The 16,109-nt window shown below is 37.2% G+C and overlaps 1 protein-coding gene across 1 annotated transcript in view; it reads left to right on the top strand.

The window, feature by feature from the left end:
- Positions 1 to 141: 141 nt before the first annotated feature.
- cped1 (cadherin-like and PC-esterase domain containing 1) overlaps positions 142 to 16,109 on the top strand; it is a 46,811-nt gene continuing 30,843 nt past the window's right edge. The window contains exons 1-6 of the mRNA XM_082166246.1: positions 142 to 875; positions 7,432 to 7,603; positions 11,574 to 11,668; positions 12,259 to 12,340; positions 15,417 to 15,501; positions 15,579 to 15,729. Of these exons, the coding sequence (XP_082022372.1) occupies positions 591 to 875; positions 7,432 to 7,603; positions 11,574 to 11,668; positions 12,259 to 12,340; positions 15,417 to 15,501; positions 15,579 to 15,729 (870 nt within the window). The 5' untranslated portion in view covers positions 142 to 590. The remainder of the gene's footprint in view (positions 876 to 7,431; positions 7,604 to 11,573; positions 11,669 to 12,258; positions 12,341 to 15,416; positions 15,502 to 15,578; positions 15,730 to 16,109) is intronic.

Consider the following 16,109-nt stretch of genomic DNA (forward strand, 5'->3'; position numbering starts at 1 on the left):
AGGGTGATTTAACTATTTTTTAAAAACCGTATGCTCGCGCGAGACCTAAAAATAGTGAGAAGCGACGCAACGGTCATTGATGTCAGTAAGACGCTCGTCTACACTGACCAACAATTTAAAAAAACATACTGTAAAATGACCGTTAACACACGTCCAGGAACGAACAGGCCTTTAAGTTCAATATGTTTGAGACACCTATTCAAATTCATACGTTTACAGCGGTTTGGTAAAGGAAGGCACTCAGGCAGGCGCGCGCTCAGCGTGAAGGAGGCGTATCATCACTCCCAGTCATGAGGTTCCGCCGCTCGGGAGTGTTTTTAATCAACCGTGGGGCTACGCAGCTTTGAGGAAAAAAAAAAAAGAAGACTTCAGAGAAACTTTTCACTGCTTGGACACCCGGACCGTTGAAACGAGACTTTACCACCAGCTCTGACGCGCGTCGAATTAGTTCAAGATTTTCCATGATCATGTCATGAAGCGTCTTCAGATTATGCGCGTTTCGGATTCCTTAACTGCGCGTTTGAGCGCTTGTCGTTTGACAGCGCACCGTGATCCTTAGGGATGATGTGGGGACCAAACGCTCATTCCCAATGGTATGTCTCTTGACTCTATCCAGGAACGTTTGTGCAGAAGTGGGAATGCTTTTCCGTGGGATCTGGACGCTCCGCCGGAGGTGCTGCACGGGTCCCGTTCTGCTGTTGGGGATAGCGGTCGGGCTGTTTTACCACACTGTGACTATGGACCGGGACAGATCCGAGTTCAAGTCCAGTCAACGGGACCGAAGGAACAAATCAGCGGTGTTTGAGTATAAACTACTACTCAAGAACCCGGAGAGACTCATATCTCTACTAGAAGCATCACAGACAGATGGTTTTGTAAGTAAACCAAAAGTTCATTATTTCATCATTGCCTATACTAAAAGCAACAACAACAATATTATTAGTATTATTATTATGTAATTAATATTACAAAATAATTGTACAAAATAAGAAAATACAAATATTTAAGATATATATATATATAACTGACAAATATTTATATTATTTATTAATCATGTAGTACTGCATTGTTTTTAAATTGATTGTATTATTCATGTATTTTTTTTATTTTTATTGTTAATCATTTATAATAGCCTACAGAAAAAAATACTCATAACAGCATTAATACATTTAAATGTAATTCTTAAATGTATTATTTATTTATTTAAAATGTGATCTTTTTTTATTTGCCTTTTTTCATACTGGATGCATTTAGCTTGATATATAGCCTTGAAATATAGAAACTTGAAATGTTATTTCCAGTGCTGTTTAATAGATGTCACTGGACTTCAGCTGTGTTACAAATGTTGTCCAAATCAAAAACTTTACTTCAAAGATCTCATCACTAGCAGCAAAGCTGTTGCATTGGGATTCTTGTCTTCCCCCCTGAAACCCCTGGTTAAAAATAATCAGTGGGTATTGTTTATTTATGATGGGTGTCTTTGTTGGTGGTATTTTAGGAGGAGAAACTCAAGGCTGGACATTCATTGGTTTAAGAGAGCTCATGAAGGAGGGGTTATTTATGAGTGCATGCTTTTTGTCCAAGCAGGGATGATTGACTTCTGCGGGGAAGTGTTATGTCAGTATGGGATAGAAAGATCTGAGGAGAGATGCCAGGAATAAAGAACGTCTGTCATGTTGGATGCCCAGCCAGTGGTTTATTTATGACTTTTGTATTATGAGGAAGAGGGTGGAGCATTTGTGCATGAGAGAGAGAAAGAATGCGCAAAACATGGAAAAGTGTGTGTGAGAGAGAAAATAGGGTCAGTGAGGCAGAAGATGAGGGCAGGAAAGCAATGAGAGGTGAGAGAGGTTTAGTTTTAAGCCATGGATGCGGGAGTATGCCTTCCGATAATCCCGCACTAACTAACTCCGAGCAGGAAGTATACACTGAGAACCATGACAGCTGTCCTCAATGTGTGTGTGTGTGTGTGTGTGTGTGTGTGTGTGTGTGTGTGTGTGTCTTCAGTCGGATAGAGTTATCAGTCTGTGTGACCCTCAGTGGCTCTCTGATGTGTTTGGAGACCGGACGGTGCCCTGTAGTGTCTGGTGCTGCCATATAAATCGTCATAAACGCATAGGTAACAGAGTTGTGCCGGAACTGAAGAATTACCTTTCTTCACTTCAAGTTTTACACTTCACAACAAGAATTAGCAACACTATAATGTTTGTATGAATGATCATAATGTCATATTACATTATTCATAATGTTCATTTGAACTAAGTGCCTATTCCCATGGTTGCTGTGCATACTGTGAAAAGTGAAAAATTCTCATCCCATAAACCACTGCTGTCTCGTCGCCCCTAGAAACTAATGGAGGACGGACATTCATGTAAGCGAAGTCACTTCTGTCTGTGCTTTTGGACCGGAGTCCGCCTGGTTGTGATCCAGAATCGCACAATTGCATTCACTCTCAGCTGATTAACTCCTAGTGTTTAAACACACACACACACACACACACACACACACACACACACACACACACACACACACACACACACACACACACACACACACACACACACACACACACACACACACACACACACACACACACACACACACACACACAGAGTGAATGTTAATAACTGCTTTGACTGCTGCCATATGTCAGGCTAATATGAACCACACTATGTAGTGTTTAGACATCACACTTTAGCAGCCAGTTGGACGGTTGTAATCACATACTAATCACACAGAATCTACATGCACTTTATTTTTTCAATATAATATAATATAATAATAGGCATATAATATAGCCTAATATAATATAAATACAGCATTAATTATTTTAAATGTTTTATTTTTAATGTATTATTCATTATTCAAAATGTAATTTTAAATTTAATGCATAATTAAAATATCTAATACTGAAAAAATATTTTGAATATTTAATACTCATAATTTTACAGCGTTAATGTATATAATTTGAATGAATTACTAATATATGATTCATGAATGCAGTATAAAAGGCGCAAGTCAAACCTCTGCTGTGACATTGCTGTCAGGAGACAGTGTTAACCTACTGTCTAGCACATGCTATTCATGTTATAGTCTATATTAGGCCTGCGGTTTGCACGAACAACTGCACTCCATCTCTGTTGGCCTGAACGCTCCCCAAAGAGACCGTGTAAGTGCGCGTTCAAGTATGCTGAGAGTTTATTGTCTGCCTTTTTGACTGTGTGGGGAGAGGACAAGTACAGGAGGTCAGCAAGTAGCGCGCACTTCTTTTCTACACCATGCGTCGCATTGTTTTGAGGGTCTTGATGTGGCATAGAGGCGTGTTTGGTATGTTATGTGTTTGATGTGGTTTGCGTTCGAATACGTCTCTAGGAGAGAGAGTAAAAAAGGGTTATTTTTATATATAGGGGCCTCTCGACAGCCATGATTAACCTCTGAACCTTATCCACGGAGCCAGTGGTAACAGAAACCCTCATCCAGAGTGGCACAGAGAGAGAGAGAGAGAGAGAGAGGTATTTGTGGAGGGGGAGGAAGAAACGAGGAAAGCGCAGAAAAACAGGGAGAAGTAGTTTGTGGTCGGGGGGTAAGCTTGAATAAAATGTTGAGCCAATGCCAAATGTTTAGCCAAGTAAACCATTCACTTTGCATGGACAAGCAGAGTTTGAGGTCTCCTTTGAATACTAACAGAACCCACATTTTGTTTTCTCTCTGCTTTCCACATCTCAAGCGGCCTCTTGAAGTCTAGGACACGTTAACCCAACCCAGCTGGGCTTCGCACTGTTTATAAATATTGAATATGGATTACAGGGGCTTTTTCTCTGTAGAAAGTTTTTTTTAGAAGAATAAAAGTAACACTTACACTAATAAGGTAACACTTTATTTCAATAGTCCACTTTAGACATTCGACTGACTATAAGTAACTTTGCAACTACATGTCAACTAGCAGTCATAGACTATCTGCGTAATATCTGCTAACACTTTTTGATGCTCCCCAACAGATATTCTACTGACTATAAGTAACTTTGCAAACTACATGTCAACTTTTTCTGCTAACCTGAACCCTAAACCTAACAGTCCACTAGCAGTGTACTAGTCTAATACTCCAATGAGAGTTAGTTGACATGTACGTAGATGCAAAGTTACTTGTAGTTAGTAGAGTGTCTGTGTAACCAAAAATAACATTGAATCCAAATGTGACATCCAATCAGATTTTTATAGGTATGATTACAGAATTTTCTATTTCGACATAAATGTTTAAATACTACAGTTTATTGTGAGAAAACCACTGTTTGTGCAAGTACATTTTTTGAAATGCCATTGCACTGATGCGTGTGAGCACTTTAATAATGATAAAATGGCCATTTTTGTTTGGCTTGCCTTTCCAAATTGAGTATAAGGAAACAGAGAAGAGTTTGAGATGATAATGTTATTTGGCAAGGACATTAACTCCCAAAGTGTTATCCTGACCACTCAAAAACTTTTGGGTGATTTACTCTGGCTTGACTATAGCACTGAATGTTTTGGTTGTCTTCACAACTAAAAATGTAGCATCTGATACCGTCAGTAGTACCAGCACACTTTCGTGTAAGGGTCATGTGTTGGATTTCTGCATATCTATCAGGGTGGTCTGTTCTTTATCATGTTTATTGTGTCAGGGGGCATGTGCGGATTGAGTTGTTTGAATTTGAGTGCAGATGTTGTGCTGCTTAGATTTGCTTCTTTGTATTGTACACACAGCACTTGTGACCCTTTTGTAGAAGAACATATGTGATTTGTTTCAGCATTACATGTGTGCACGCATGTCTTTGTGTTTTTCTGCATGTGGGCCATACAAGTCATGACCCTTTGGAGACAGTAGGATGGCCTCTAAAGATAGTAGCATTATTTTTAGTCCAAACACTTTTGGAGTTTAGTTGCACATACCAACAACACCATCCCACATATGATATCCCTTAAAAAATTAAAAATATATCTCCAAGTTAGCAAGCAAAAGCAGATGCTTTCCCACGAAAGAGCAATTTCAGCTGTGACTGTGTTTTCACAGATCCCTGCACCAGAGGACTAAATTAATATTTATGTGTATATTCATCTCCTGTTTTTATGTGGAGGGAATTAAAGCAAGATTTCCCTGAGAGGATTTAATGTTTTGTGTATAGCTGATTTAATTTCAGATCTTATTAAAGTTAATGTATCATTCTGCTCTCTCAGCTCTTTGGGTTTATATATATATATATATATGTATATATATTCATCTCCCTTCTTCCCAACTTCCTTTTTATTTCCCTCTTTCTTCATGAGACGTTTCTTATTGGTTGTTATTACTTCCTCTGAGCGCTGGGCTGTTTTAGGCAGCGCTTTAATGAAGTAATGATGTTTGTGTCTTGGGCCGCAGACACGGTGGGTGAAATGAATGCAGTCCAGTAATTGCATGTTTTAGATTAGCGTCTGCAGCCTGAGGTCTCACAGAGGGGGAAGAGAGAGGGAGCAGATTGGAGGAGGAGAGACAGACTGGGAGACGTGGGGAAGAAAGAGTGGGAAACTAAGTATGAATGGAAATGAGGTGCCTCTTGTTTCTTTTAAGTTAATGATGAAGTTGGAATTCTAGTGGGTGAAAAAAAAAAAAAAAATCGATTTAGTGGTGTCGCCCCATGCAAAACTAGCGTGTTGCTATGCAGTTAATAGGGATTTGCCTGGATGGATGTTTTTTTTTTTTTTTTGATGGTTAGCCTACTTAATGGTCAAAGTCTCTAGATATGGCATAGTGTAAATATGGATTTTTTTCACTATTTTTGTTCACCAAGTGTCTAATTGCTTAAAATAATATTATCCAATATATTGCATAAAATAATATGTGAAGGTGAAAAATGTATAAATAATGAATAATTTAAATGAATATATATATATATATATATATATAATAAATAAATATATTACTATAGAAATGTATAACTTTTATTTAATTATTATTATTAATATTTGTATTTATTATTATTATTAGTAATATTGTTGAAATAAAAAGGTTATACATTTCTAGTTATCATTATAATTATAAGCATTGTATTTACAAATAATAATAAAAATAATAATAATAATGTTGTTGTTATTGTTATTATGATTATATGTAAATATAATTCTTCAATCTAATTAGAAAATATTTAAATATTAAATATTACTTAATGTATAACTAACTCTTTTATATTATCATTATTATTATTATACACAATATTCTCTTACAATGATTTGTCAAAGTTGTTTCGTTTTTTTAAATTGAATCCTTAATTTGTGCATGAGCAATAGTACTAAATAGTAACTAAATGAGCAAATAATGGGGTGCAGGGGTTGACTTGGCCGTTTAGGACCCTTTCATTAATGTGGCTGAGCTCCCAGATGGAAACAGATACAAGCAGAGGAGGAGTGGACCACTGAGAGAGAGCGAGGAAGATCAGCACAGCACGACTGCAGAAAAAGATGAACACATACAGAGAGCAAAGAAAAGGAATCAGTATCATCCATGCTGAAGGAGAGGAAACCCCTCCCTTCCTCAGTCACACACTCTGAAGCTCTGCCCAAATAACGCTGTGTTCCTCTGAATCTGTTACGCAACATGGAACTGGATGATCGTGTGCTATGTTTAATGACATTTAATCAGACTCATGCTGTCAAACTTTCCTCTGATGCTAAACTAAACCGAATGCCACAGTTCTCCTGTGCAGTTGCTATCACCTGAAATCTGTCCTTCACATGTCCATGCATCTAAAGTCTACTCTGATCTAATCCTGCTCTCAGAGAAAACAGGGTTCAGCCCTCCTCCCTACCTGACGGCCCACAGAGGTCATTACCATGCTACACTGCATTATGGGTACTTTTGAAATGCTCGACTGCCTTTCTGATTAGCCCCTGGGGTTGTGATCCTCACATGTGACACTGTTGAGACCTGTTATATGGAGTCAAATCCATGCCACAAAGATTTGCGAAACAATAAAGTTCTGCAAAAGAAAAAGAAAAGTATCGAGATAAACAAAGTCTTTAATTTAAAAGTTTTGCAAACAAAAATAAAGATTCACAAAATAAAAATAAAATGGAGCACAATTAAATATATAATCAATTGCAAAAATCAACGACAGCTATAAAAGAAGCTTAAGAAACTCCTTTTTATTCTGCATTTCAGTCAAGTGTAAGTTCTTGAGACCCTCGAGGTTATGTCTTCAGATCCAGATGCAGATCACAACAGACCATACTTTCCAATACTTTAGTTTTTTGCAAATATTATGTGGCATGGATTTGACTCCATACTATTATGAACTTCATGGAGAATTTGTAACTTTCAACTCAAGTTTATTGTACATTTTACAAGTTGTAAAGGAAATAACCGTATATATTCAAATGTAAAAGTGTAGTTGCTAATCGGTTCCTCTTTTCTTTCTCTCCCAGGTGCATCATTCTAAACACAGCTGTGCTGGAAAAGCCATTGTTCTGACAGGCCAACATGCTCCGACGGACACTGAGGTCCAGTTGTACCAGAGAGTCCTACAGCAGCAGGGTTATCGAGTGGATCAGGCCCGTTATGCAGAGACCAGCGCCTCTCTCAGACAGGACAGAAGAGGTGAGAGAGCGACATCATGCCCTTTTGTGTGAAAATCCAGGTTAAATTACCTAGCTTACTACACAGTAAACAGTACACTGAATGCTGCCTAGTTTTGTCTTCTAGTGCAACAGTGAACACCTCAAACTATAGTAATCTACATGGTTGTCACATGACCTCATTTAGCTAGTAACATCTATTTGTCATCTCTAATATGCTGTTCTGTAAATATGTAAATGTAGCATTTTTAATTCAATTGTGTGTTAAATCATGGCTGAAAGTACTTATGTTTTTTTTTGCCGACCTGAAAATGTAAGCCCAAGAAAGTGCATTGCATTATGGGATATAGTATTCTATTGAGTGTATTGTCACTGCACATATATGTAATAGGATATCTATGTTTAATTATGCATACTGAACAATTTGTGCATATTATGCACAGAATACATAATGCATACTTAAAATGGTAAGAGTATGATGTTAATATGCTGTTCAGAACATAGCACACATATGCATGCATAAACTGTATGGGCTCAGGACAGATGGGTATGTTTGGACTGGCATTCTACCAACTTCTATTTTTGAACCTCGTGTGAGTATGCAAATTTTCTGGATGCATGGAATGTCTGCAGTGAACAACTACATTCACAAATATGTGTAGTATACAACCAAAGCACAGTGCAAAAGCAATGCACTTGACTTTTTCCATTTCTAATGTGAAGAATGAACTGGAATTAATGTCAATTGCAATTTTACTGTTTTATTTATTTATTTATTATATATATATATATATATATTTTAATATAATCAATTGTTGGTGTCTTACCTTTCTTTGATTGAACTGAATATGTTTTACGCAAAAAAATGAAAAGGAATTGTACATTTTCAAGATTGACACTTGTCATGTGACAACAATGTAGCATGCTACTCTTTGAAATGTTTATTTTTGAATAGTGTTTCACATTTTTTTAGTACGCAGTACACAGCACATATTGTATAGTACGTAGTATGCGAGTATTCCAACCTAGCCATCCGTCACTTGACTGCTGTGTGTGTGTGTCTTCATGTTGTGTGTTTATTGTGTTGAGGTATCATTGATTGGTATCCAGGGACACAGTCAAATATAGTTAAGTGTTCATTATGCAAAAATATTTGACCGCAGAATGCTGCGATTGACCAATCAGAATCAAGTATGCCAGAGAGTCATGTAATAAACTGCACTGTTGTGTGCTGCTAGCTCATGATCTCAGAGGTTTGCTGTTCCCATCCACCATCAGGTGATTCAGAGGTTAATTTGGTCTCTTTACATTCCCAGCTGGGGTCCTAAAACCTTCCTCCCCATCTCCTCCAGGTCGTGGCTGCACACAGAGAGGTGATTGAGATGGAGGCCTCTCTAGCGAACTGTGCCGTTTCGTTTCTGTAAATGTCTTTCACGTACATAGCGTCGACCATTGATACTTGGTTATGTCATAATTCATCCTGATGTTTATATTGCTGCATAAACTAGTATTATGCAACTTTATTAACACAAATTGAGGTATAGTTAAATGTGATTTCGAGCCCTTTCTTAAAAAAATAAACAATTTTTTTTTACATAACTGTTTTTTAAGTCCTTTCGAAAACCACATTTGCTGAATGAATGATGTAATGACACATTATTGTGGGTGAATAAATACAAACAATATACAGTGAGGACCAAATGTCAGTCTACTAATGAAAAGCCTCTATTTTCCATTTTTCCAATTTAGTTTACATTATATGTTATACTGTGAATGACTAATTATGGTATCAGCATGAATGAGATGTTTTGCCTAGACCTAGAATTTTTACAGGATTCTTTGATTAATAGAAAGTTCAAAGGAACAGCATTTATTTGATAGAGAAATGTTTTGTAACGTTATAAATGCATTTACTTTTATTATTCAAACTTAATTTTTTTGGATGCCACTTCATAATTTAATTTAATTTAATTTAATAAATTATTTATTAATTTAATTTATTTTATTTTTATATTAATTTTATGAGGCCATGCAAGTATGTACATGTGTATTATGTGAGGATCTGAGCAGGTGTTTGTTTGCCGCTGCGGACTAAGACAGGTTGTCAACAGCTGTCCGTGAGATTTACAGCCAGGCCTGCCAACCACATCAAGAACTTTGAGGTCATCAGGCCAACAGCTCCACCCAAACAACTTTACCAGAAACATACACAGATGCGCTACCGATACATACACTAATCTTAATGCCAAGAACGCTGGAGGCATCAGTGTCCTTTCCAGTGCTATTCCATTACTGGCACATTAAACATCTAAGATAGTGTATGTGTGCAAAGTGTCTGCTATAGGCTGTTTAGTATGCAGCAGCCACAGGCTGTTGTCTAGGCTTTGGCCTGGAACTCCACTGGAAACCATGGGAAAACCGTGAAACAGAAGAATTCAAATGTATGGAATTGATTAGAAATGATGTGTTGTTAACAGCATTATTTGTATAGAATGAGCTGAAATTATCATGATCATATCAGGAGGGACATGAGGGCTGATTTGGCTATAAACAGTACTTCCTGTTGTTTGGGCTGGGACGGCACTCAGGCACAAATGTTTGGACTTCATGCCAAATACACACCAGCCCATTTCCTGGAGCACTGCTGACTACCACAATAACTACCAGATGTGCTTTTTCCAGTCTCTCTCTCAAAGAATTTAAAGAAGTTTTATTAGCTCAATAAACAATGGTTCAAATTTCTAAAGCTTTAATGAACATTACAAATGCACAATCGACTTGATTTAACCAAGTTGAAGGTTCCTGGATCAACATCCTTTTGGACTTGGAACAACATTCCTATTAATCAGTCCAATCCCTATAATTGTTCGTAATCCTAACATTAACCCTTAATCTGATTGGATGGTTGCAATTTATTATTATTATTATTATTAACAATAACAACAATAATAATTGTATATATTTATTTTATTTATTTATTTTTGGTCGGTTAATGTAATGTAATGAAGCTCAGGATATGACCCATTATGTGCCTTAATAATATCCTGTTTCAAGTGGGCCGACCATGTTGTGCTTTCTAGATGGCTAATTGGACATCTGAACCTCTGGTCTAGCATTTGGTGAATTAAAAACGCCACTCATAAATCATATATGTTTGCATGCAGAGAGATTGCGTACACCGTATATGGGGGCTACATGTCTTTGATGTCTTGATCGAAACCATGAGCGTCTCTCTTTTAATTCAAAGCTGTACAAAAGAAATAAAAAAAGTTAAAAGAATGTCAAGTATACACAAAGGCAATCTTATTCCAAATGGAAAATTGGCTATGTCTCATTTTCTTCCTGACTGCGCTTAGTGTTGCCACAGCGTTATGTAATCCACTTTTGTCCTCATTTTTAGGACTGCAAAAGGACTTCACAACTATTGGCCGCCTTTATTATTAGAACGAAGATTTTTCCAAGCCTTAAGCTTTCTTCCTTATCTCAATATAATGAAAATACAGACAGCTTCACTTAAGTTTTTGTGTTCTTTTTCAGTGTTTACTCAGCTATACTTTGGGGACCATTGTCCCTAGAAGTGAGCTAAATATGACAAAAGCTCCCTTTAGGGACATTCAGGGATGTTCTCTTTACTCAATTACATTACTGGTCATTTTGGTATTTCGACATTTACTGTGAAACCGAAATGTATGTATTGGGCCACACAATTTTGAATTCATGGGGCCTTATTATTATAATAAAAAGTTGTTTAGGAATAGGGTTTGGATTCATCTACAGTAGTAATAAATGATAATATTGAACTTTATTTTTAAAAAAAACAATAAAAATGTATGTCCTTATTTAGATTTAGCCCCAAAAAAGTGTGTGCTGAACTGCCTTAATCATCTCTTTATGGCAAACTGTCATCAGCATATATCAGTGCTGATCTTACCATCTTTTTTCTTACTTTATTTCTTCATCTAAATGCTAAATACACTCTCTCTTGAACACAGATGGAAGAGACTGGTCTGTCTTGATATGTCTAAAGGGCTCTGAAAAAAGTTGCCTGCGAAAAATCAACTTTGCCCATCCGCATCACCACCAGAGGGTAAGACCACCCAATCCCTATAGCTGACCGAAATCACATCCAGCGCTCTTCAAAAGATTCCTGTTTATGATCAAATGTAATGCACAATCATTTAAAAAATATGGCCTGTTATTGATCTGAAACTGAGAAGGAAAATCAAACACAAAAGCCAAGTGCTTATGCCAAATGCTTTTTGTTTGAAATGCATATGAAATGAGATCCGGTCCAGAGGTTCAAAGGGAATGTTTATAGAAACCAGGACGCAGTAAAACATTCCAACATCTCGACGACTCTGAGCTCACTCTCTAAATGCAGAAAGCTTGAGCCATTCTTGTATTTTACTTACAATTCATTTTAAACCTGTATTTAGTAATGCTAATATAATGATCAGATTTGCTTAAATATCCCAGCTGTTGCGAGCTTCTTGGGTCAGTTATAGTTCTGGAATTGATCCAAGAACAACTGCTACTTACTGTCAGTTATTAAATCTCTCTCGCTCGTAGGCCATTAGTCATCTCACAGGATCTTAAGGCATTGCAGAAAGACGGTTTTAAAGGTTTTTAAACTATCCATCAGGGTGGTCTTGGTTAAACTCTGACCTCTTCACACAGGTTAACATAATACCAGCCTTTGCCGGAGCGTTTCTGGACATGGGCGGAGTCTGCCGGTTTTTGACGGACAGCCAGTTGTCAGGTGAGCTGGAATGTTCCAGGCATTTTAGTTTTTAACACTGATACTGAGACATTAATATTTGCAGCCACAACATGATATGAGTTGTTTTTAAAGTGTTGACTGAGTTTGTTCTGTGGAACACAAAAGGAGACGTTTTGCAGAATGTTCTCATAAAAATGAAATTTCTGTCATTTACTCAACTCATGTTGTTCCAAACCTGTATGACTTTCTTTCATCTGTGGAACACAATATATATATATATATATATTTGAAAGAGTGTTAACCATTTTTTTTTTTCATCTAATGAAGGTCAGTATTAATTATATACTATTGTTGAATTTATTTATATTTTGAATTATATATTTTTCATCTTTTCAGTTTTCATTTAAATTTAAATTAAAGTTTTAGTAATTGTATGCGCTTTTGTTATTTTTATAAGTTTTTGTAATATTTATTTTTACAATTTAATTTAGTACTTCATCTTAAACTTATCAGTTAGTTACCAAGGCAACATTTCTCATTTTTGTTTAAGTTTATGTTTATGTTATTATTTTTGTCAAATTATGTTATTTTTGTAATACTTTATTTTATTTCAGCTTCATTTAAATTGCCAAAGTTAACAAAAACAACACTGGGTCAAAAACAATCCCTTTGGAGCCCTTTGGCTTTCATTAGGATTTCGAATTCCTTATAATAAAGCTTCATCATTTAAATTGGTTGGAAAAACAAAGTCCATTCTCAATTTAACTGACATCTCTGACAGCGCTGTGTGTGTGTGTGTGTGTGTGGTGTGTTTGTGTGCGCGCGCGTGTATGTATGTGTGTGTGTTTGTGCATGTGTTTGTGCGTGTGTGTGAGTGAGTGAGTGACGCACTTCTGTCAGCAGTGTATTGGAGTGTTTTAAGGTTTTCTCTGTAATTGCTTATAAAAGTCAGTGTCAAGGGTGATATGTTGCATGGCTATTAAAAGGTAAATGCAAATAATAAATGACATTTAATTTCAGCAATAGTGAATTTTCTTAAATGTCAGAGGAACGCCGTATTTACAAAGCTCTTTGAACTTGATCATGCTTAATTTAACTACTTTAAACCAATTATGGGCATCACCACTGAAAGACCTCAAAGGAGGAGGATAACAGTGCCTATGTTTTGTGACAATAATGACCGATTTTTCACCCGCTGCCCCTGTGGCATCAAGACCGCCCTGCTTCAGAAAAGGAGGCTTTGTCTCCGGCTCTGAAACAATATTGTCCTTCCTGTTGGCCCGTCGCCCACAGAAACAAGAACGATTGAGTCCTGGTGTTTGGGGTTTGGCTAGGCAAGGTTGTGTCCTCTTTATAATCATATCTGAAGGCAGGCGTACAGTAGGGTGCACAAATATACACATGACATGGACGGGTCAGTCACCAAGTTGAATGTAAACTCAGCATAGCTCACACATTTGGGTTGGGAGTGACCAGGACTTTGGCAGAAGCCCGAGTTACAGAGATCCTGATGTTTTTCCAAGTGTTTCATAAGGGTTTGGGGTTTGAAACGGGGCCCAAGGCTGGTGTGGTGTGGGTTAACAGAACAAGGTTTGGAGATGTGTAATGTAGAGATGTTTGAGGGTCTTAAGCATTGCTTCAGTTGTGTGGTATGGTGGCATCCTTTCTCACGTGTGTGTTTCTGATTTAATGGTGACACAGGGACTGGAATCAGTGAAGGAATTTATATTCGCACAGCAGTGCCAAATCACTCTCTCACTCAGAAATGCTGAGTGCATGTGTTGATATGAAGCCTATAAACACACATTTGCACACTGCACACACTTTGATTTCTATTGGTCTTCAAGTTAGTTATAATTGCAATCAAATGATCCTATACAATGCAAATGGCCTCACAGGACCGTGATCTGGCTCTAGCAATGGAGCCTTGTGCACCACCACAGAAATACAAACCGAAGAGACTGACAAAATGAACTGAGACTCATCACTTGTTGTGAATGTGGCTGCTTTGAAGAGGAAGCTTTTATCGCTAGTTGTTTTGTCGTGTCACGTCTGGCACATGTCACTCTAAAATGCAACTTCTGGCAGTTTCAGAAGTGAATGAAGATATGTAGTCTCTTTGTTAACAATGTTTCCATTGAGAATGTGTCCATATTGCAAAACACATACTTCCGTTCAAATTCAGCAAGGATGTTTTACATTTATCATTAGCTGTTACAAACAACATATTTCTGATAAATGCTGTACTTTCGAACTTTTTATTCATCAAAGTATCATGAAAAAAATGTATCATGGTTTCCACAAAAATATTAAGCAGCACAATTATGTTTAACATTGATAATAATAATAGGAAGAAGAAATGTTTTTTGTGCATTGAATCAGCATATTGGAATGATTTCTGAAGTTATTCAGTTATTTTTAATTGTAATATTCACAGTATTGCTGTTTTTACTGTATTTTTGATTGAATAAATTCAGGCTTGGTGACCATAAGAGACCCACCTTGTTTTAACCAAATTCTGAGGCAGAATTGCACACCTTTTCATGGAGAAAGGAATGCATTGCGACATTGAAAGTCATTCTAACATGGCAGATGAAGCGAGGAAAACGTTAATTACTTTTAACTTAACTACTTTAAATAAAAATGTACTTTTTTTTACCTAATATTTGTGTGCAGTGAAATTTTCTGACTAGCTTGCTGTTAGCTTAGCACCATGCTAATGTCAAATTCTATTTAAATAATCTGAGATTAAAGTCTCTTTTGCGCTTCATGTTTGTTTTGCACTTTCTGCCTATGTAGTGCGTCCAAAATCAATCACTTATGAGGTTATGAGGCTGCTTTGTGTCGACGGTTAGCAGTAAGACAGGCAGCTCACTATGTTTTGGAGCAGAGCTTCAGTTTATTTATCACAGAAGCAAAACCTGCATGTGAGAAACATGGTGAGACTCAACGATTCACTAACGTGGGATCTCTTGACAGATGTCTGGAGGTCTTTGTGGAAAGAATTGAAGTAGTTTTGGCCTTCATGTCGATGCATGTGCTATGCGTCTTCCTCACAGAGGAAATCAATGTGCCTGACTCTATTCTCCTCTGCCTTCTGTTTTTCTTTTCTCAGGAGTGACATTACCCATACACCCTTCAGCCTGTGCTTTTTCCACATCTCCACAAGAGGGAACCCCTAACACTGCAGAAGATCAACAGTAAGTCATGCCACATCTGAGGGAAATGGCCAACCAAAAATGTTTTTCTTCAGAGTTGTTGTGATTGTATCCTACAGGAGGCAGCCAATCACACGCTCAGACAATCAGGGCCTGAATGCTACTGTAAATGTATACGTCCTGGTTACCTCTGCAACACCGCTGACCGCTTTCGTCCACCGCACAGCCTTGGTCAAAACCCACCTGGATAAAACTAGTTATGCTATTGAGGTAAGGAAACATTTTCCTTAGAGTGAGAAAGCTGTAAAACAATTACAGTTTAAATAAAACAATATCTGCATGTCAAAACTCAAATGAGCTTAGAAATCATTATTAGGTGCCTTTTGGCTATTTTGATAAGCATTTATATTTTTTAAATCAGATCAGATGCGATTTTTCTAGTCTTAATATTGCAGTGTGTGTCCCTGTGCTGCAGTTTACTGATGATGAAGGCTTGGCTAAGCATTTATTCCTCATGTGATGTTTATTAGGCCTCCACGCAGCTGTGAAACACTACTCTCATTGGTGTGTGTGTGTGTGTGTGATGCCAGATTACTTAAGAGGCTTCAGTCAGAGTCTTGTAAACAGCTGGAGGGCACATTGAGATCTAA

Source organism: Leuciscus leuciscus (assembly GCF_965113295.1).
Source record: "Leuciscus leuciscus genome assembly, chromosome: 4".
Taxonomy (NCBI): Eukaryota; Metazoa; Chordata; class Actinopteri; order Cypriniformes; family Leuciscidae; genus Leuciscus; species Leuciscus leuciscus.